Source organism: Vigna umbellata, chromosome 5 (assembly GCF_029865625.1).
Source record: "Vigna umbellata cultivar VRB3 chromosome 5, Vumbellata_1.0, whole genome shotgun sequence".
NCBI classification, from domain to species: domain Eukaryota; kingdom Viridiplantae; phylum Streptophyta; class Magnoliopsida; order Fabales; family Fabaceae; genus Vigna; species Vigna umbellata.
The window spans coordinates 36,712,839-36,736,322 of NC_142169.1; the positions used below are offsets into that span (position 1 = coordinate 36,712,839).

The 23,484-nt window shown below is 33.4% G+C and overlaps 2 protein-coding genes across 4 annotated transcripts; one reads left to right on the top strand and one right to left on the bottom strand.

The window, feature by feature from the left end:
* Positions 1-5,491: 5,491 nt before the first annotated feature.
* LOC148198249 (uncharacterized) lies at positions 5,492-6,735 on the bottom strand. Its single transcript, XM_088115732.1, has 2 exons — positions 5,920-6,735; positions 5,492-5,839 (listed from the first exon to the last, which is right to left on the bottom strand). The coding sequence occupies exons 1-2, from the start codon at positions 6,733-6,735 to the stop codon at positions 5,492-5,494; spliced, it is 1,164 nt and encodes a 387-aa protein (XP_087971858.1).
* Positions 6,736-12,933: 6,198 nt separating this feature from the next.
* Positions 12,934-22,301, top strand: LOC148198250 (putative sugar phosphate/phosphate translocator At1g06470). Of its 3 annotated transcripts, XM_088116619.1 has the most exons (14): positions 12,934-13,189; positions 13,664-13,707; positions 13,824-14,524; positions 14,634-14,803; positions 15,551-15,636; positions 15,797-15,846; positions 16,332-16,399; positions 17,706-17,806; positions 18,007-18,019; positions 19,463-19,647; positions 19,854-19,940; positions 20,709-20,803; positions 21,347-21,496; positions 21,845-22,301. In XM_088116619.1, exons 3-13 carry the CDS (start codon positions 13,992-13,994, stop codon positions 21,462-21,464), a joined length of 1,506 nt encoding a protein of 501 aa, XP_087972745.1. In that variant the 5' UTR covers positions 12,934-13,189; positions 13,664-13,707; positions 13,824-13,991; the 3' UTR covers positions 21,465-21,496; positions 21,845-22,301. The 3 variants fall into 3 exon arrangements, with proteins under 3 accessions (XP_087972745.1, XP_087972743.1, XP_087972744.1); XM_088116617.1 differs by lacking the exon at positions 13,664-13,707 and having other exon boundaries at positions 13,708-14,524; XM_088116618.1 differs by lacking the exon at positions 13,664-13,707.
* The last annotated feature ends 1,183 nt before the right edge of the window (positions 22,302-23,484 follow it).

Below are 23,484 nucleotides of genomic sequence, written 5' to 3' on the forward strand. Positions count from 1 at the left end.
AATATATACAAGCTGCAAAAATGTTCCATTGGAAAATTTTCATGTTCCTCTAACAAAAAGTCATATACCATTCTCACATCTACTTTCCCCTCAGGGAAGTACTCCCTACAAACACTATGATGCCCAACTTTATTTAAATCTATCACTTCACCAATAATAGGCAACCCTAACGACAGACAGACATCAAATTCAGTAAACTTAATTTGTCACCAAAATAAAACCCACTCATGTTATCTACCCATTGACCACATAACTTAGATAACAAATTCCTACCTATCTTAATACAAACTGGCAAGTATAACAACCAACCAAAAACACTCTTCTCAATGTAACCCTTCTGCTCAAAAGTCAACCGTTCGTTCAAAAGACCTATCATCTTGGTTTTGCAGTAGTGTATGAACACTAACTGCATACGAAGTCATGCTTAATAATTAAATACAGTCAAACAACAAATGTATGCAAATCAAATACAATCCTACGTACCTTCTTCCTTGTATCACGTCCTTTACTTTGTTCACCAAGTTCCTTCATCACACTACACCAACACAAAAAGTGAAATTACATTACACCAACACAATCAAGTAAAAGAACAAATTGGAAATGATAACAAAGATTGTGAGCATTTGTTAAAACACAAGCAAAAAGAGAACAAAAAAATAATAGTAATTTATTAATTTATATCATTCGTGCCACATAAAAATACATTTTGTAAGACTCATGGTTCAACAACATAACTGGTACCAAAGGCAAATTAAGTGGGTACCTGGGTTGAAGTTTTTGCACATCAAGGCCAACTACGTCCACCACTCTCATTTTGGGGTGGCTTGTTTGTTTTCCCTCATTTCATCTACTTCTAAGTAATTTGGGAACAATTTTTTAAGATTTTGTTAACAAATTCGTGCCACATAAAAATACATTTTGTAAGACTCATGGTTCAACAACATAACTAGTACCAAAGGCAAATTAAGTGGGTACCTGGGTTGAAGTTTTTGCACATCAAGCCAACTACGTCCACCACTCTCATTTTGGGGTGGCTTGTTTGTTTTCCCTCATTTCATCTACTTCTAAGTAATTTGGGAACAATTTTTTAAGATTTTATTAACAAATTCCTGCCACATAAAAATACATTTTGTAAGACTCATGGTACAGGAACAGAACTGGTACCAAAGGCGAATTAAGTGGGTACCTAGGTTGAAGTTTTCGCACATCAAGGCCAACTACGTCCACCACACTAATTTTGGGGTGGCTTGTTTATTTTCCCTCATTTGATCTACTTATAAGTAATTTGGGAACATTTTCTTAACATTTTATTAACAAATTCCTGCCACATAAAAATACATTTTGTGAGACTCATGGTTCAGCAACATAACTGGTACCAAAGCCGAATTAAGTGGGTAATTGGGTTGAAGTTTTTTCACAGAAAGGCCAACTAGGTCGACCACTCTCATTTTGGGGTGGCTTGTTTTTTTCACAGCAAGGCCAACTAGATCCATGACTACCAATCCAACAAAATTACAAAAACAATGTAAGATTAACCAAAAAACATCTATAAAAATCATTAACACAACAAAATTCATTACACTTCAATTATATTTGCATTTCTCTTAAAATTCTTATTCCAATCATTATATTTTACTATAAAAATGTCAATTTCTTTACAAAACGAATTGTCATCTAAAAATTCTTCATACAGAAACGCAATCGAGTTTTCAAACGTGAATAATACACACTTTAAATAAAGATAACATCAACAAAGCAGGTGCACATGCAGTCATCCATGGTGCACCAGGCATAGGTAATTTATTATGGCCAGATACAACATTTTCCGAAATACTAAATAGTGTGCTAACAAACTAAATCATGTCCTTTTACTCTGAACTACAATGAATATCAGTGATGCATCACTAAAATGTATGTGGAAAGGATTATGAATCTTGGAAAACTTTTTTACAAGTCTTAATATGTATGGATGATAATTTAGATTTTTCAATTTACCTCATTCAAATTGAATACAGGCTAAAAATATACGGTATCATCTTGATAAGAACACGATAAGGACCATCCAGTTCAAAATTAGAAAAAACTATCAAATGTTATTATATTGTTAAGCCTTGAAACATGCTTCAACAACATCTATAAAAATCATTAACACAACAAAATCCATTACACTTCAATTATATGTCAATTTATAAAGGATAAACATGAAATGGACAACCACACACATAGTATCATTAATTATATCAAAGGACCTTCTAAAATCCCAAGTCATCCCACCACATTTATTTCATCTAATAACTTATCAAATATCTAGATTACGGGTAAAGCACAAAAAGTGAAATTACATTACTTTTGGAGGTCCTCTATTCCATAAATTTTCCCACTTCGGAGACACATTTTCAGTACCGTCAAAGGAATAATGTTTATGTTCTCATGTCCATAGTATCAATCACCACACAATTTATTTATCCAACAAATACTATTAACAAACCACCTCCATCATACATAAACAACATTCCACAGCCATCCAACAAGTCATATTTTTACAGCTTACAAACAACGTATCAAACATAACCAAAATCATCCACAAACAACATCATACATATATTAAAGCTTCATTCCACTGAAATAAAAAAAACGAACCTTAAGTGAACACAACGTGTGCCGGTTGGAACACACACAAACAACAATGTGTGGGTGGGACTAACAACCCGAAAAACCCCTCTTTTTCGTCCACAGTACAGTCGACACTCCGTCGGCACTCCAGCGATGCTTCGGTGGCACTCCGACAGTCAATGCAAAGGTCCACCACAAGGAGGGAAGCAGATGGGACGAAGCGAGACTCAGAACGCGCCCCTAGTTCGCTGGGCCGGAGGGAAGACGACGCCGTCTTCGGTTCATTCGCCAACGTCGGAGTTGCGACGGCCGTGAATCGGAACCGGCTGGAGGGGTTGAATAGCTCCGAGACGGCCTTCAACGGTGTCCGACGGCACTCCGGCAAGCAATCCGTCGGACCTCTCTCTCTCGAACTCCCTTTCTCCAACTCTCTCGGGCTCTCTCTAGGTTAGACTCTCTCTCTCAACCTTCACTTCTCTCTCTGCATTGTTCAAAAATGAATTTCAAATTTGAATCGCGGGCCTTCAATCCCCTGACCACTCCCTTTCCACGTCATATTTCATTTTCATTTTATTTTTCCACGTGGACCACTACCATTTGGACACCTGTCTCGTGTCCAAATGTTGTCAAAAGTGGTTGTTCAAGTATCATTTTCCTTTTTTTATTTCCGTTTTTAGAAGTCGTGTTGGCTTCTCTTTCAACTTTTACATTTGATTTTCTATTACTTTTTTATTTTTCAAATATGATAGTTTTTATGTTTTTTCAAATTTTTATGAAAATATTTTTTTAAGTTTTAAATTAGTTTTTAATAATTTAATTAATTAAATTTTAAAAATTTTATTTTTTTTCAAATTTTATATAGTTGTATTTTTTTATAATTTGATTGATGAATTAAAAGTAGTGTTTTTAATTTCTTTTACTCTTTAAAATTTTGTATTTTTTTATTTAATCTAAAGACTAGAATTTATGGATAATTTTATTATTAAAAAAATATTTGAATATTATTTTAAGAAAATGTGACAATATTTTTAGTTTTAGATATTTTTAATAATCTGGTTAATAAATTAAAATGAAAATTTTCTAATAGTATTTTAATATTTTATTTTTAACTTATTAATTAAAGGGTTAAATATGTTTTTAGTCTCTCAACTATCAAGCGTTTTTATTTTTCGTCCCTATTTCAAACTTTGTACGATTTGATCCCTGTCCTTAAGGAGACCATTATTTTTGGTCCTCCAAAACAAACAGCGTTAAAATTCGGGTGATGTGGCTAACGTATAGGCACGTGGGATGACATGTATCCTTTCTAACATTTGCCACATGTGTTTACATTTTAAATTGAAATTGATTAGTGATTAAATGAGATGACGGAGATAAGGGCTTATATACTTACTAAGGGATGGGATCTTCTTAAGCGAATCAAAGACGAGGAAAGACGAGCACATAATTTCAGCTGGAAAGAAGGTTGAAGGTGAACCGCAAAAGGTTGGATTTCATCTTCTTCAACATTGGTGTAGTTGGTCACGTAAGTTCATTTTCGTCTTTCGTTTCGTGTGAATGGATGGATTTGGGATATAAGGTTTTTGTTGGGAGTAGTCGAACTTGATTTAGTTTGGAAATTACTGTATCAGGGAAATGGAAGCTAACAGAGGAGGAAATGGTTTCACGCGAAGGAGTATTGGTTCTGGAATGTCCCAAACATGTGGATCCTCCTCTCACTTAGCTTCAAGAAATTGTGGTTGTGGGGAAATATTGCTGCTGTTGAAGGCAACTACATTGAAGAACAAAGGGAGACTATTTTATAGATGTAGAAATTGGGCAGTAAGTGAGAAAATGTTTTACTTATTGTGATGAAGTTTGTATTCGTGATTTGTAATTTGTTTTGCAGAGTAATTTAAGTTGTAACTACTTTGAATGGGTTGATGAAGAAGACTCTAAAATTGAAGGAAGCTTACAAAGGAGGAGTGAAGAAGTTGAAGTCTGTATTGAAAATGTTGTGTTGGATCTAAGGAAGAAGCAGGACAAGTTGAAGAGGAAATTAGAGCAAGAGAGAAAAAAGTTCAAAATGGTGTTGGTCTTGTTTGTATTGTCATTATGGGCATTAACAGTGATGTTTTGTGTTATGTTTGTGCTGAAGATAAATTGTAATTAGATTGGTAATGTTGTGTTGTGGATGTACTTTGAAATTTTAAATTGAATAAAATGTGGACAACATATGTGATTACGTTGTGTTATGTGCATTTCTGTTATGTGATTATAGTTGTTACTTTAAATCAAAGAGTTTGACAACATAGTTTATAAAAATCAGTTACACCCAAAATCTCAACCAGTAAAAACATTATACTGTTATACGTAATTTGGACATGGTTTATATAAAAATGTGACAAAAATACTTATAACATCAGAAAGCACAATGTGACAGCAGAAAGCACCAGTATTGAACCTGATAAGGTTTTTCACTTATAACATCAATCTTGCAAGATTATTGAACCTGAAAACATACATCAAAAATAGCATCTCTGTCTATTATGAGATGCCAACCCCCTATTGCTTTGAAAATAACTAATCCAACAAGTAATTTAAAGCACAATGACTGAAATAGACAGTGAACAATGAAGAGTAAAATGTCATCCAAGTACAGAGCATTGCATTGAACAAAAATAACATAAGAAATTACAGAAGTGGTCCCCGAGCAGTTTAATTAACACAAGAAGTGGTCCCCTAGTACTTTAATTAACACAAGAAGTGGTCCCCTAGTACTTTAATTAACATTGGATGTGGTACACTATATGACAAACAAGTTGTCCAAAAAATACTGTGCCCACTACAAATGGTCTCCCTAAGTGGGTCCCAATTGCAAAAAAAAAGTCTGTGGATGTCAATTGGAACTCGCTTGAGACCCTAGAAATTGTGCAGCCAATGTTGAGGATGTTCTTCTTCCCCCTTGACGCATATGTGCAGCCCCTCTAAGTTGTGATGTTCTTTGACCTTGTGAGGTTGATGCAGGTGGTTCAGCAGCCGCTGCAGTTCTTCTTGCAGATCCTCCCCTTCCAGTTGATGCAGATCCTCCCCTTCCAGTTGATGCAGATCCTCCCCTTCCAATTGATGCAGATCCTCCCCTTCCAGTTGATAAAGATCCTCCCCTTCCACCTGATGCACTTCTTCTTGCAGATTCTCTCCTTCCAGTTGATATAGATTCTCCCATTGCAGATGTGCCTCTTGTGTCCTGTGAAAGGCTTGAGGTAGTTAGATTTGACATAGTTATAAATAAATGAACTTGTAAATAACATGTTCAGGAGGAAGTACCTTGCTTTTCTGCCCCTTTTTACAACTTCTTACATTGTGTCCATATGCATTACAACTGCTACACTTCATACCAATATTTTTCTTGGACAACTTTGAATGGCTGACATATTCATCAGCTTCTCTTCTTCTTAACTTTTTAGGCCTCCCAGGAGGTGTTTTATAAGTGCGTGGTAGTAGTGGGGCAGTGTCGGATGTAGGCCAAAGTTGTTGTCCATTGATTGGAATTATTTGAGGTGCATAACAAGTGTTATAAGCATGTTTCTTGTAATATGGATGCACATAATCTTCTGGGTTTTCTAATTTATAATGTATGGCAGCAACAGCATGTCTACAAGGTATTCCAACCAAATCCCAAAAGTAACAACTACAACTATGACTATTTATATCAACTACAAACTTGTCCATTGTAAAGCCATGAGTGACTTCAAATTTAGCACCCCCTGCCCAAACTGGAAGCCAATTCCCACTCCTTTCAACTTCCCTATCAAGTCTTTTTCTCGGTTTAGGCATAACATCACCAGGATATTTGATCACTTTTTCTCTAAGTGTTGCAAACCTACTCATAATATATGACCTAATCCATTCCATCATAGTAATTATAGGTTTGTCTCTTGCCAACAAAATAGTACTATTAAATGACTCAGACAAATTATTGATCAACACATCACATCTAGCATAAGCACTAAATGCATGTTTACACCAAGATTTAGTTGGAATTGTCATTAACCAATTATAAGCATCACAATTCACAGTCTTCAACTCACCCATTTTTTTTTCCCAGTCCTGGAAGTATGTTGCCTTGGCAGCCCCCATCATAAGGTCTCTAATGAGTAGTCCTCCACCAAATTTCTTCTTATAGTTGTTGTACAAATGCCTTAAACACAGCCTGTGCTCCACCCCATTCAAAATCTCATCAAATACTACCATTAATCCCTGCCAACAAATGCCAACAGCCTTTAATAAAGTAACTTAACAATTTGAATAAAAGAGGGAATGAAAAAACATATTGATGTATAAAGTAACTTACCTTTTGCTGATCCGAAATAAAGATCCACCGTTGACAATCTATGCCCCCAATATCACCCAACAGCAGGCTCAAAAACCACCTCCATGTCTCTTTGCATTCATTTTCAACCACAACAAAAGCTAGTGGGAAATATTGGTCATTAGGGTCTCTTGCCACTGCCACTAACAACTGACCTCCATATGTTGTCTTCAAATGACAACCATCTACCCCAATGAATGGCCTGCAACTACCTAAGAACCCCTCTTTACAGCCCTCTAAACACATGTAAAATGCCCCAAACCGTGGTGGCAAAGTGGTTTGGGGTTGATTGACCTTAATCTTGAATGTTCTAGCCTTTACTCTTAGCAACTCAGCCACATAATCATACAAACATCCATATTGCCGTTCTCCATCACCCACTAAAGAATCCATAGCAATTTGCTTTGCTCTTCCTACTTTCCAAGGAGTAATTCCAACACTAAAGGACTTTTTGATTTCATCTATGATTTGGTTCACTGTCATGCCTCCCACATTTACAAATCTGTCTACCAATACTTGTGCAATCCATTGCACACTTGCACTTTTGTTACCAAAAACCCTTCCACACTTGTGACGTCCAACGAGAGTTTTCACTCTAAAAGTTTCCCTTCCTCCTACCTTGCTAGCCATAATTACAAAACCACATCCCTTTTTACAAACTGCCCTCACTCTCTTCAAATCATTCTTAACAAACTTCACTTCTTTGCCATTTAATATGCTATGCTCCTGTAGGGCACTTTTAAAATCTTTCAATGACTTAAACTCCATCCCCAATGTAAATTTGAAGCTCTTGGTCATATCATCTGCTCTATACTTTGGAAACTTCCTCCTATTCTCACTAATAGCCTCATCACTATCCACATTTGAAGACAATTCATCAGTATTGTAATCTTCATTTATCTCATGCTCATGGTGTCCAACATCTTCGTTAATCATAAATGACCCCTCACCACCACCGTTTCTTCTCCTCACACTTTTCTTCCTCTTTTTCATTGTACTCCACCTCTCTAAAACAGGATTAATATTTCTTCTTTCTTCCTCCACCCTCTCATCCTCCATCCCGAACCCATCATGATCATTTTCCATTCTTTCCTCTTCACTATCATCCACATTTTCCACCACTTCTTCCTCAACCACATTGCCCTCTTCCTCTTCCTCATCAACATAAGCCTCTTCCTCACCCCTCTGTACATATTCGTCCTCAACATTCCCCTCTTCCTCTTTGTAATCCATTAGGACATCTTCTACTTCCACATTCCCCTCTACCCCACCAACATAACCATGTTCTTTATCCACTACATCATCTTCTTCAGCCACATAAGCATGTGGTTCACCAACATAACCATCTTCTTTATCCACTACATCATCTTCTTCAGCCACATAAGCATGTGGTTCACCAACATAACCATCTTCTTTATCCACTACATCATCTTCTTCAGCCACATAAGCATGTGGTTCACCAACATAACCATCTTCTTTATCCACTGCATCATCTTCTTCAGCCACATAAGCATGTGCTTCACCAACATAACTATCTTCTTTATCCACTACATCATCTTCTTCAGCCACATAAGCATGTGCTTCACCAACATAATCATCTTCTTTATCCACTACATCATCTTCTTCAGCCACATAAGCATGTGGTTCACCAACATAACCATCTTCTTTATCCATGCATCATCTTCTTCAGCCACATAAGCATGTGCTTCACCAACATAACCATCCTCTTTATCCACTGCATCATCTTCTTCAGCCACATAAGCATGTGGTTCACCAACATAACCATCCTCTTTATCCACTGCATCATCTTCTTCATCCACATAAGCATGTGCTTCACCAACATAACCAACTTCTTCATCCATAATAGCATCTTCTTCAACAACATATGCATGTATATGTTCCACCTCTTCTTCCATATTTACCTCTTCCTCCGTCTCCTGTACTGCCTCTTCACCAAAACACAAAAACTTAACTTCATCTGGCTGACTAGGTTGTGCATGTTGGACATAGATTTCAACCTCATCATTATTTGCCTCTGCATAGTTAGCCAAGAACAGTGCTTCCCTGTCATCACTGAGTAATCTCAAGTTGTTCATCGCCTTTTGTTTTGCCCCCTTCCACCATAGCTTGAACTCTGCATCATACTTGAATTCTTTAACATATCCTACTGCTTCAAAGTAAGACCACCTGTCCGGATCAATTCCTTTTATAACATGTATTTCTCCTCCCACATATTCTATTCCCTTATTCTTCACGAACTTCCCCATGTGATGCAGAGAAAAATCAAAAACCATTGCTAATCCTACATTGTAAAATGCAAATTTTACTCACACAATGCACAACAAGCAATGGAGTGACAGTAAACGTAAACGAAAAGAACAAAATTACCTTCTTTGAATCGCCTTCCTTACACACACAATGCAAACGAACACTGGAGCAACAACAATCGCCAAACCAAATTGATGGAACCACAACCCTAATCGCGACTTAGGTTCAAGATAAAACAAAGTTATCAACCCCAATTTTGATTCGCTTAAGAAGATCCCATCCCTTAGTAAGTATATAAGCCCTTATCTCCGTCATCTCATTTAATCACTAATCAATTTCAATTTAAAATGTAAACACATGTGGCAAATGTTAGAAAGGATACATGTCATCCCACGTGCCTATACGTTAGCCACATCACCCGAATTTTAACGTCGTTTGTTTTGGAGGACCAAAAATAATGGTTTCCTTAAGGACAGGGATCAAATTGTACAAAGTTTGAAATAGGGACGAAAAATAAAAACGCTTGATAGTTGAGGGACTAAAAACATATTTAACCCTTAATTAAATAATTAAAAAAAATTAAAAACACAAAGTATATTTGAATGAAATAAAAAACACATTTTGAATATGTAAAATCATGTAAAATAAAGTATTAGAATTGATAAGTATTTTAAAATAATGAAACTGAATATTTTAATGTTAAAATAATTTAATAATATAAATAACGACCAGGAACTGCCTATATAATCACTATTTAATAGAATGTTACATGATATAAAAAGTTGAAAATGATAAAAGTAAAATAAAATAAGTAAAAATAGAACGTTCAAGGCACAAATTTTATTTAATTGTTGGTTTTAAGATAAAGTTGTATTCCAAAATGCTACTTACCCATTTTTTACATTTTTTAAAATTTATTCATTTTTTAAAATTTGAATGAAAATTATAGGATTTTAATAATACAAAAGATTGTTATCTAAAAAATATTTAAAAAACTAAAACTAAAATAAAATAGAAAAGGTTAAACTTTTTTATCAAAATGCAACGATCTTGTGTCAGAACCATTAAATCCATGCTGAGTATGCATCTCTTCTCTCCAGAATTATGAGTTTCTCCTCCTTCTCTTTATAATCCTCCTTCTTATCTCTAAAAATCCTCACTTTATCCTTCTTCTGATCATCATCTAGGGTGTGTGTGAGTTCTTTCTTGGTGACAAGAAGTTCTTTTCCATCAATCTAGTTGCTGTGTGAAGTGGGTAAGTAAACTCATTCGTTCTTTTTAAGTTTCGGTATTTTCTAGAACATGCAAACACTGTTCAGCTTGCATGTGTTCTTCATTTATCTTTTTCTGAACTTGTTTATGTTTTAATCCTCTGATTGGTCCCTTTTCATCGATCAAAATTGTAGTGGGTTGCTTTAGAAGTGGTTGCTGGTTAGTTAAAGTTGTGGAAGCTTAGGAAGTGTCTTGTTTGTTGAAGGTAAGAGAAGCTAGTGATTTAATTATATTTTTATGTGAATATATTAATAAGATCAAAATTGATTCTTATATCTTATAATTCCTACAAATTTTCTATTAAAATTTATATAACTTATATTACAAAGTAATTTTTTCATAAAATAAATGAGAAATTTCACATTAATTTCTTAATAAATAGGTTTAACACCCACTAATTTACATTTAATATCTCTTATATGAATATTTAATTTTTATATTTAATTAAAAGATAAAATTTACAATGAAAATTCCAAAAACTCCTCGAAATCTTATCACTACACCTCATATTTTAGAAAAACCAACTAAGAATTAACTCTATTATTATCATATTCTAAAACTGAGGGAAATTAAATGAAATTTAAAAAAGGTGCATGTTAATTAAGTTCCTTGTATGCGCTATAAAAGTAAGTTTATATTTCTTTTAAATGTGAATATCATACTAAGGATTATTTAAGATATAGAGTACGAATAGAAATATAGAGAAAGAAGACTTGATAGTTTGGCTTAAACTTTCAACCGCGGAGAATAGAGAGAATAATTTAGAAGAAGATTAAATTCTATTGACTGAAAATGGTTGTCAGAGAAAAAGATGAGGTATTTTTGTTTTTACCTTTTTAACATCTGTGAGGAAAATCTATTTACCTGTAGTTTTATTTATTATTTAAATTTTAAAAATGGTATTTTTTTTTACTATTTTCAGATATCTTAATTTTAAAAATCAAAACCAACATAAAAATAACATTTTAAATAAACATTGGGGCCCACCTATTGGTCACATATATGCATCTTATTAGCCATTAATGTCTCGTGTCACCAAACGAGGACTATGATAGAACTAAAACAATAACTGTCGGTGTAGGGTTTAAGATATTACCGTACCTTTATTAGTCTTTTAACAAAAACATTATTATATTTTTATTTAATTTTACATTCAAATAAATAATTCATACAATAATTTCTTTAAGTATCTTCTGTATCAAATTTTCAATAATCAGTTAATTGAATCATATGGTTGCACTTACTAAATTATTTATTAATTTTCTCAATTTTGAAAAATATTTTAAAAGTTACTTATTTTAAATAGAGAAAATAAAAAATAGCATTTTCAAGTTATCAAATAATGTATTAAATTATGGATAAATTATTCTGCATATCTCTCTCTTTCATTTTTAATTATTAGAGTTTTATGTAAATTATGTTGTTCTTCTTATGTTATATTTTAAACTCTTTTTAATCAAATTTAATGTAAAATAAAAATAACCTTATTTTGAATGTGTCAATTGATATAACTTTAAATCATAAAATAACATAAATAGTTCAATGGTTCAAAATAAGGAGCGTAATAAAAATATTAAAATAAATTTATCATCTATTAATATCCTTTTTAAAATTATTTAAAAATAATAAATACACATAGTAAATAATATAATGATTAAAATGAACAAGATACTTTAAAAAACCTAAAGTAATAAAGTAAAATAAAAATTTTATATATCACCATAGTTGTCTTATTTAAAAGAATAATAAAATTAAGAAATCTCTCGTATGTATAAAAAGATAAAAGTAATAAACTCTATTTAGAAGAAGATAGAATATAACCATAATTATCTGGTGTAAAAGGGACAAATAATAAACTTAATATATTTTCCTAATAAAGGAAGAATAAATGTAAAAAAAAAAGTTAAGAACAGTCTTTAAAAACAATCTTCAAGTTACAAAAGAATAAGATAGGCATATATTATGCTTATGTAACAAGTAAATACTACGATCAAATAAATTTTTAATTAAAAAACTAAAAACCACTTAAAGTGACATACCAAAATATTACTTGTTTGAATAAAAAATGGAAGTGTTTTTAAAAAATTTATCCACCAAAAATGTAAATTTTTTCCTAGTAAAATAAATCTAAAATATATTTTTACCTTATGCAATCTATAATAACTAATACTGGTTAATAAATGTAATAATATGTGTTTGTTAACCTAGTAGTTTATGAATCTTATTAACACTATTTTAATAAATCATGATTAATTTTAATAAAAAATTATTGTCCAAATATATTTTTTTAACTCAAATATCCTAAAATTTGTGAAAAACTTAATTTCATTATTTGCCTCCAAACATAAACCTGAAAATCGTGTCACCAATTCTGTTTCTTCCACCAACCTTACCAGCCCAAACCATTTTTCCAAAATTGAAATCAAAGTTTTTGATATTTCAAACAAAAAGAAAAAAAAAAAAATCTATATACCAACATTGATTATGTGGTAAATGCATAAAAAAAAATTAGTTAAAGGGCAATAAATCGATAATCATCAGCATTAACAATAGGTTGGTGACTCTGCAAGACAATAACCTTCAAACAAATTCCGCGAAACGCCCAACGCACTTTCATTCAAACCAAGTTTCAGATCCGACTCCTTCAAATTCAGATCTGTTTCGTTCCTTTTCGATCATCACCAGGTTAGTTGCTGCTTCCTAAACATTATAATCAATTTCTAGAATCAAAGTTTCATCATGGGTATGATCAAAACCTGTATATCCTCAAGGTTGCATTTTTATGGAATTTTTCCTGTTTGACTTGGACGGGGTAATTTTAGCTCAAATGGGTGTTTATGTCTCTCAGCTTCTGTCAAAGTAATGATCTTTTTATTCAGCTTCACGCTTGGTGACTATGAGCTGATTTGGGCCGATTTAAAATGGCAGTGCAGAACAAACCTTGAATGTGTATTTACCTATTCTTGTGTTGCAAAGGAAATTTTTCATTGATTTCTCTTATTATCTTTAAGTGCTACAGCAGCTTTGGGGCTTACCGTGATAATAGGCAGTTGAGGGGTTTGTTGCTTTTTCAATCAATTTCAATCTAAATTTTAAAGAGTTGTTATATTTTTCTCTATGCGTTCTCACCAGTTTGTATTGTAATATGATTTTGTTTAGATTTAGTCACCTACCAAGAAATTCTGATTTCTTGAACTGTACAGGTAAAGTTCTTGTCTTTAGTTTAATCCAAGCCATTCTATAGAGTGGGAGAGCTCTGGAGCTGGTTCTTTTTTTGAACCGAAATAAATAGAGCCTACTTTTATTTTCTCTGTATCAGTGGGTTCGCACGCGAAGGTTTGATCATAGGGGCAGGTTCTGTGCCTGAACAGCAGTCCATGCTCTAGCTGTGTTATGCACTGAAGTGTACTTATGTTGTTGGATTTGGTAAAACGTGATGATATTAAACATAAGTTGGATGGAAGAATACTTACATGGATAATAGGAGATGGTACAGAGTGAATTGGGTTCAGAGAATGGTGTCACAGGGGTTGATGATGTTGGCCTTGAAAGCCTAGGTCTGGGCATTCGTAGAGAACTTTCCTTTTCACGCTGGTGTGATGATGATGATGGTGATGGAAGCATCCATTTGGATCGGGAATTAGGTAATGTAGATGTTATTTTAGATGAGGGCTATGATTTTGAGTTACCCATTCCTCAAAAGAATGAGCTGCAGAGCAAAGCTTTAGACAGAGAGAGATTCTTTCACCAAAAGTTTCAGCAGAGGAGTATGCAAACAAACGGTATTGGTACCATGGATGATGATTTTGTTCACCGGAGAGGTAATGGACCCGAGAAATATGTATCTTTTGACATTGAGGACAAGTCTGAAGGAGGAACAAATGGAGTTGATTCCTACATTTCTGGGGATGTTGATGAATCATTGGATAAAAGCTCCCAGAATCCTATTAATTTAGCAAATATATTGAAGACATTGTTTTTGATACTTATGTGGTACACTTTCAGTCTCTTTTTGACAGTGTAAGTTCCTTGTTTACCCTTTTGTCATTGCTGGTGTATTTATCCTGTTTAGTGTTTCTGATGCAAGTCCTTTTTTCCTCCGTTTCTTATTCTAAAACATTTTGAACAGGTATAATAAAAGTCTATTGGGAGATCATATGGGAAAGTTCCCAGCTCCTTTTCTAATGAATACTATCCACTTCACAATGCAAGCTGCTTTCTCAAGATTTATCACCTGGTTTTGGTCTCATAGGTTTGAGACTAAAGTTGTCGTTTCTTGGAGGGATTACTTTTTGAGAGGTAAATATGCGGTTCCTGTATCTAATTCTTGTTATAATAGGTTTTAACTCTCCCCACCTCTTTATTATGTAGAAAAGGTATGTATTGCTGTATCTTCTAAATACATTTTCGGTAGTGATTTTTCATTACTTAATGACTGTTTTAAGTTATAAATCCGGATTAACTTCAGTTATATTTACACCGCTGGTTTTGATTGAAAATCATTTGTTATTTTTTGTGTGGTGATAACTGTTCTCAAAATAGGAGGAATTATTTTTCTCATTTTTTTTTTCTACTTGAACCTCCAGGTTCTAGTATCAGTTTGGTTCAAACTAATAACCTTTTTGTAGCTTGGAATAATGACGGACTCAAACATAGACACTTTCATGTTTGTAGGTTGAGTGTCTGTTTATGGTGTGAGACAAATTAGCTCAACTTATCACATTTTTCTACTCAAAAATTAAAATATCTGGCGCTTAATTTTGTGGAGCTACTTCCATATTTCTGTTTGTCAATATGGGAGCTTAGCTATATTCCAGCAAACAGCAATTATTGTTATTTGCTGCTCTGAGTATGCACAAATTTGCTAGCAATATGAATTGATAACTCCTAGGATGGTTGACTGTGCCATTTTTTCTGTTATTCTTTCTTATTTGTTTCTTTTGCTAACCTTATACCTTGAATCACACATTTTCAGCAAATTTCTCATCACTTATTACATTAACTTTTATATCAACTAATGCCACAGATGGACTTTGCCTTTAACAGTTGTACCAACTGCTTTTGGAACTGCAATGGATATTAACTTGAGCAATGCATCTCTAGTTTTCATCTCTGTCACGTTTGCTACAATGGTTTGTGACATTTCTCTTTTCATGAAGAATGAGATAGATATATGTTAATTTAATTCTATTTTGCTTTGTAGTGTTCATTAGATTTGATTCTACGTTTTACCTCGTTTTAATGGAAGCAAAGTAACTATTCTTCTTATTGAAAATTCCTTTTCTCTTGCAGTGTAAATCTGCTGCTCCAATTTTTCTCCTTCTGTTTGCTTTTGCTTTCAGGTGTGTTTCAGTCATTTTGCCTTCATAATCATTATAATTATATGATTCTTCTGGTTGCGTTAGGTTAAATGTTAAACATTCTAAAATGTAAGCAGGTGCATCAACAAGATAGTTTATAGGCTTTCTTTATTCATGAAAACACACTTTTTATCATGAAATCTTGCATAATCTCGAAGGCATTAGGTATGTGCTTTCATTTATCATTACTTTCAGCAATAGGTATTTATTCTGTGAAAAGGTGGAATTCTTTTAGAAATGCTTACAATTATATCAATTAAGAATTTATTTTCTACTTTTTGTTATATTTTGTCATGCTGCTTTCTTTCTTTCCCAAATGATTGCATGTTTGGTTATGCATCCTGTAGGTGATATATATATATATATATATATATATATATATATATATATATATATATATATATATATATATATATATTCATTTCTACCTGTTTTCTGACATCTTGTTTGTAAATTTTGGTTGGAAGGTTGGAGACACCAAGCTTTAGACTCTCAGGCATCATCTTAATCATCTCTTTTGGCATCTTATTAACAGGTATTATATCTTCCTTCACTTTTGTGGTAGTAAATATGTTAGGACTTTAAGAGTGTATGAAAGGAGGCAGAGAAATAAAATAAAATAAGCTGTTATAGGCTGATAGGCTGTTAGGAGGTTTAGGAGGTCTGTTGGGACCGTTGGGTGGTTAGTAGTTGGTTGTCAGGAAGGGTTAGCTTTATAAGGGGGCAGGGGTGTCATGGGACAGACATGTTTTTGCTTTGTAGTATCTTAGACAGGACCATTGCATCCTGTGAGAAGGGAAAGTGTTCCCTTGGAAGTGTTTGGCAGTATACCTTGAATTCTTTGTCTTCAAGAATAATAATACGAGGCTGTTTCAGTGTTTCCTGTGTGTTTGGTGTTGCCTAGTGTGTGTTCAGGATTTCTTGTTCCAAGAAATCTAACAAAATATGATAACTATTTTTAAGAGATGAAGGGAAGACTATTGGGTTAAACCTGATGAGAGCTTGGACAGATAAGTAAGGGATTTTAGGCAGGATGGGTGACTCCAAAGTGACGGCCTGTGCATGTGGTGTGGTAGCAGGGAGGTGGCATTTCAAGTACATTCTGCATGGGAGGATACATAAATGTAATGATGAGGGGATTGAGGGGTTAAGCAGGAATCGAGTGGTAAGATTTGGGAGGAAGGAGATATATTGAAGAACCTTTGGTATCTATCATAATGTGCTATTTTTATAGCGTTTATTTTCACAAGCACCTAGCCAGTTTTGCTGCCTACATGCTCAGTGATAAACTATAGAGCATGGTAATCTTCTGAGAATAAGCAGCATAGCTATCAAGGATTCTGAAGACTAAATTATACTTCTGATTCTTTTTTGGTGTGGAAGACTTTTCTTCAATTCCAAAATGAAATAGCATCTAGTAGAAGTTAGGATAGACATTTTATTCTTATAATTTAGTTTGAAGTTTAATCAACAGTGTTAGATATATTATATCTTTTATCTTTTAGTTAGTTTGTTATTATTTCTCATTTGTATTTTGGGCTTAGCCCATATTTCTTCTATTATAAATAGAGAACCCTATGTGTGTATTTTACACAAGGGAGATTAATCCAAATATAGTTTTCCACTATATTCAACAAACATAAATGTTTTCAGAATCTAAAACAACCAATAAACTCTTCATAATTTTGTTGGAAATTTCCACCAGTTAAAAGTATTGGGTTTTTCTGTTATGTTTTAGAATTAAACCAAAACTTGTTCAATTGCATTATATAAGATTTTGGAATTTATAGCACATTAAGAATTCAAACCTTCCATCTTTAATTTATTTTGGTGTGGTGCAGTTTCAAAAGAGACTGAGTTTGACTTCTGGGGGTTTGTTCTTGTTATGCTTGCTGCTGTTATGTCTGGGTTTCGTTGGTGTATGACTCAGATCCTTTTGCAGGTATTGTATTTGCATTTTCATTTCCATGTATACTTGATATCTAGATGTCTGTGGGCACAAAACAGACCCACAAACACATTAATGCTCTTACTCTTCCTGCTTTAGTCAACCATATATTCTGATACATTGCTTCATTTTATTGTATTGGAACCTGATTTGCATTCTTGCCATTCGTGTTGAACTGAAAACCAAATTGAAAGAAAGAAGCCTACGGTATGTTCCCTGCATAACTTCATGTCAATAATTTGTTGAGAATATTAATTTTATTAAATTGATATGATATATTGGATGAAATGTTTTGCTTAATTAAATAATTGGTTATTTAAATTTATTTATTGTGGTGGTTTTGGTTCATCAATTCATTAATCTGACATTAATTTCTGCCAGTTGACTATGCATTCTTTTTGCCCTTTCTGTAAATGTTAATTTATGTGACCAAATAGTGTAAATTGCTGGTTCAGAAAATGGTGCCTTATGCCTACGTATTTTAGACATTGAAGCTTTGAAAATACTAGTTACCATATAATTTAATAGCTATTTTTTTCTATGTAAAAGAAATAATTTGTATTGAGATTAAGAGAAATAATTTCAAAGAGCAAAGAGGACAAACAGTCCTCTTAAACAAAAGAAAAGAAAATATTGAAAAAGAGAAGAATGGTGCAGCTCTAAGATATTAATTGTACACCTATTGTTGGAATCTCCTTGCGATGAGGCATCAACAATGGTGACTTCAACTGTCAGAGAGATATTGCTTCTTTTGAAAGCTTGTACTGCCCTCTTAGTTTGTCCTTCAGCTCAGCAGCTAAATACATCTGTTACTTCACAGTAGATTTTATAATCCAAAATTAGATTAATAAAGCAGTTGGCTTCTAGCTGAAAAATTACGAGAGTCTTGTGTTTTCTTTGTATATGCACCTTCCATAAATTTTAAACCTGTTAGAATTTTAAATTGTGTCTTAAGTTACTTTACATAATTATTTGTATTTGGCCTTAGCCAATATTTTTTTATTATAAATACATTACCCTGTGTATTTTCTACACAAGGAAGATTAACCCTATTCCTAGTTTTCACTATATTCAACAAAATCAACTATCATGTAGACCACATAGATTTCCTACCTTGTTTAACTTGAAATCTGAATTTAATTGCAATCAATATATTTTTCAGTCCTGGAATCTTCCATTTTTAACACAAGGTTATTGATTATTAAGCTCCTTAAGAAATTAATAAGTGGGGTGTAGTTACTAAATAGAAAAAGATATGCAACTGATAACTTAATTACGCATCAGGAAATTGACTTTTTTCTTTTAATAAAAGAACATAATAGAATGAATACAAAATACTGGAAGAGGATCAGGAATCCTCCTTAAAGCCAAAAGGATAAATTGAAAAACCAAATCCTCAAGAGATTTAGAACACTCCAAGCATTGATGTGGGCCTTGAAGTTCTAAAATTATAGAGCCTAGTAATTATTTGAAGACTTAGCGAGGCTAATTTTTTATATTGACATATTCTAGTATTTTCATCTTTTTATATTCTGACTCCATCTAGCATTGAATCATTTTTCTTTGCTCAAGTTTACTTTCGAGTTAAGATTTTGTAAGTGCCGTTCTATTTTAACAAAAATATTTCATGCTTTTTTCAAATAATTTCAGGTCTGAAAAATCCAATTACCCTGATGAGCTATGTAACTCCAGTAATGGCAGTGGCAACTGCCCTTCTTTCCCTTGCTTTAGATCCATGGGATGAATTCCGAGAAAATCAGTACTTTGATAATTCAGTGCATATTACTCGAAGTTGCTTGCTGATGCTTCTTGGTGGTTCAATTGCCTTTCTTATGGTAAGGCTGTGTATTTCCTTCATGATACGTGTATATTATTTTGTTTCTCTTTCCTCCTAAGACTAAGTAGATGTCTAACAATTTTATGCTCGTTAGTTATTGTTTAATTTTACTTGTTACACCTGTCCTGAACAGGCTTTTGTTTACTGTCACATTGTTTAGCTTTAATCTTTCTTCTCACCTAAATTTGGATCCTGATCTTGCAGGTACTAACAGAATATGTTCTGATCTCAGTAACTAGTGCTGTTACAGTGACAATAGCTGGGGTTGTTAAGGAGGCAGTCACCATATTGGTATCAATTATATTTTTGATGATATTACCATTTGTTGATATAGTGTTTGTTGATATTGTTATCCAGTGTCCGTCCTCCCTCTTATTATTCAATCAAGCATTTCTATACTACCAAGTTCCACTTCTGTGATGTAAATGTATCAGGATTACTTTTTTTGCAGCGTATGCTTTCATATAACAATATTTATTACAATAGTTGCTGAGCTAAACACTGGGATTCATTTTAATATAAAAGGGAAAAAAATAGCATTCATGGAACTGTTAGTTATTTGCAAAACGAATTGCACAGGTTTTTCTCTCTTTTATTTACTCTTGTTAGTACATATAAGACAGAAATTGGCTAACGATCAGACGGACAGAAACCTTTAAACAAAGAAGTTTCATATCTTGGTTTGACTCTGATGTTGGAATCCATCTGTAATATTTTAAATTTATTGATTAGAGCTATAATTTTTGTTTCTACTTTAGTTGTTGTATTTAGATTGAATTAGGGTAATTTGTCAATTCCGTATTGCAGTATAGTTTTTGACATGTTAGTTTAGCTAGAGAACTAACTGATTCGTGAGTTTCAACATCTGCTCATAATACATAGATTTTCATTTATGCGTAGAATGCAATAAACATGTATTGTTCTACATTTCTACTCATATAGGGCTCTGTATCGAATGAATAGATGAATGGATATGTTTGTTTCCCCCTCACATCTGGGCTTTCTGCTTGTACATTTGAACTACTCTTCTGGTTTTATGGTGTTTTTTGTTTTTTGTAGGTTGCAGTGTTATACTTCCACGATCGATTCACTTGGTTGAAAGCATATGGTCTATTAATTATTTTGGTTGGTGTCAGTTTGTTTAATTGGTACAAGTAAGTCATCAGTCATAAAGCAGTCAAATCTGCATTCTTGTCTCAACTTTTAATTATTCTCCGATAACAATAAAATGCGTTATTTTCTAAGCTTTCTGCCACATTGAGGGGGACAATTGAATTGAGTAATTATTATAGTCTATATTCCCACTTCCAAAACTTGTAGGGTAGGTAGATATGGCTTAGAGCATAAAGAAGGAATGATTTTATTACATGATCTTTGTAGTTTATTTGCTTGTACTAATAGCTCGCACAGTTGGGAAGTTCAATGCCTTATCATATGTTTAGTGCTGAATTTTTCATGTGTAACCAATTTTATACTCAATTTATTATATGTAAAACAATGGATGCAAGTATTTTTTTTATCTAATAATACAACGTCAGAGCTTGAACAACAACCTGCTACTATGTATTTCTTCTTGTACACACACATACTATATTGTTTAAGGAAGCCATACTGGTGTTTCTCTAAGATGTTGTGATATGTCCTCTCAATTTAATGGCAGCCGTTGAGTGGTTCTGTTTTTTTTTTCTGAAAATCAGATACCTTAAGCTTCGGAAGGGCCATGCTGGTGGCAGTGACATGGTAGAACCTTCAATAGATTCTGCAGCCAAATATGTTATTCTTGAGGAGATGGACGAACAAGAAGATATTATCTGAAACCATTAACCAGCAAACATTTCAAAGCCAAAGTAAGCCTTTTCTCAGATGCCAGTTTAATGGCACAAATCATAGCATTATCTTTTATTAGTTCACAAATGAATATATTGTCTTTTAATCCAGAAACATACATGTTTCATGGTATCATAGATGAAAATGGAATCATGCAAGTTGAAGTTTAGATCATAGGATATTTCCCATTTCTACAATTTCTATGAAATATTTAGTGCATGTTAATTATGAAGTATAGATTCTATTTTGTCACTCAAATGTTAATACCTTTGAGAATTTTGCAGAAGTTACATTTTTGTCTTTATTGATTAAATTATTGGCTAACTATTCACTGAAGCCTGCTTTCATGACTTATATGTATATCGAAGCAATGTTCTCTAGAGACCAAAGGGCACATAATCTTCCAGCGACTTGCCAGTTGTTTTGCCACATTTCATCAAGAGACGCATGTTTATGTTCCCTTTTGGAATTGTGGTGTCCGAGTTTCTTTTGAAGTTTCATTGAGTGAACAATTCTTGGGATATAATGCTTGGTGTAAAAATATGTACTCAATCAGTGAAGAGATTTTGACACTGCTTGGTGTCAAAGTTCTTTTGAAGTTTGTAAGCCAACAACTTTTTGGGATATAATGCCTTTCTACGATCAACATCACTTATTCTGTAAAAATACGTACGCAATCTGTTGAGAGATTTAGACATATGTTGGCAGAACACGACAGATTGTGATTGATCAAATTTTATCATTTTTTCTTTCTAGTATGAAATTGTATTTTGATCATATTACCATAATTTTTGTTGTATATACTAAATCCAGTTCATTATTTCTTATCAACACAAATTGGTCTTGAATTTGAATTTCATTGTTATGATGGGAAAATAACTTAACATCAACTAGACCTTTATGCATTTATTGTAACATCTATGCTTAGGATCTCTAGACTTCCTAGTTGGAAGTAAACGAATGACTTAATTGTTTATTTAGTATCCAGTTTTGCTTTAGTGTGTCAATTAGGTCCAATTTTTGAAAAGAGTGTCAAATGTGTTTTTATTTCGTAAATTTTGCATCAACGAAGTCCTTTTTGTTAAATAGAAACAAATGGAGTTAGTTATGTACTGACATGGCAAAAAAGTTAACAACTTTTTTCTCTCCTTTGTTCCTATGTGTTTATATGTTTCTCTCTTTTCTCTGCGTCCATCTTCAGTTAATGAAAGTTTAAATCATTTAATTTTTTATTTTCTTCTGAAATAAGTTCTTAATAAAAAGTTTATTTGATTAGTGTTTAAGTAATTTTTGATTTCAACTTTACTCAAGAACTCCAAGAATTGATTGTAAAGTACAAAAACGAGCAATCGTAAACAAGGCTTGCAATTAGGGTTTGGAAACAAAATAGATTGAAACTGGTGTCTATAACTAAAGAAATTGCTTATAGTTTCCCCTTGATTTGTCACAAGCTCGTAGCCAGATAAGCCTTTAGCGACATTCTCCTCTTACGTTGCCTTCTTCGTAATGAGGTTTCTTCTTCCTCATGTGTTCCCCTTTTCTCCTTCTCCCAATATGCGAGCCATACCTTTCACCTGAAGCACTACCAGTTGAATCGCCTACGACAACCACACTAGCTTTCATCGGTTGTGTTCATCGTTGCGCCGAGCCCGTTTGACGGTGACACCATTCCATTTTTCTTCTACTAAGCCCCAAATCGGGATCCTCGCGTAGCCTCCACCGAAGACAACATCGCGCCGCTCGGGGCTTCAATCGTGACCACACCAGTCCTCCTCCATGTCACCAACAATTTTCCCCTCTGTAGCACCACCGCCATTTTAGTGGTGATTGGAGGTGGCCACTGACCATTGACACTCTTATGTTTGCCTTCTGTGTGATTTGACTCTCTGATCATATTAACATGTCTTTTGGTGTTCTTTTTCTCAGAGTAGGTTGATTTTTGTTGAGAAAAATTTGATCTTTTTCAAATAGGCACGGATGAAAGCGACAACAAGGCATCGAGTTTATC

What these genes read in the sequence shown, in the direction of transcription:
- LOC148198249 (XM_088115732.1), bottom strand. Translation starts at nt 6,735, where the DNA reads ATGATGGGGGCTGCCAAGGCAACATACTTCCAGGACTGGGAAAAAAAA. An exon ending in AAAAGGGGCAGAAAAGCAAG is followed by an intron (nt 5,840 to 5,919) that starts GTACTTCCTCCT and finishes AGCCTTTCACAG; the next exon opens with GACACAAGAGGCACATCTGC.
- LOC148198250 (XM_088116619.1), top strand. Translation starts at nt 13,992, where the DNA reads ATGGTACAGAGTGAATTGGGTTCAGAGAATGGTGTCACAGGGGTTGAT. An exon ending in TTCAGTCTCTTTTTGACAGT is followed by an intron (nt 14,525 to 14,633) that starts GTAAGTTCCTTG and finishes CATTTTGAACAG; the next exon opens with GTATAATAAAAGTCTATTGG. An exon ending in AGGAGGCAGTCACCATATTG is followed by an intron (nt 19,941 to 20,708) that starts GTATCAATTATA and finishes TGTTTTTTGTAG; the next exon opens with GTTGCAGTGTTATACTTCCA.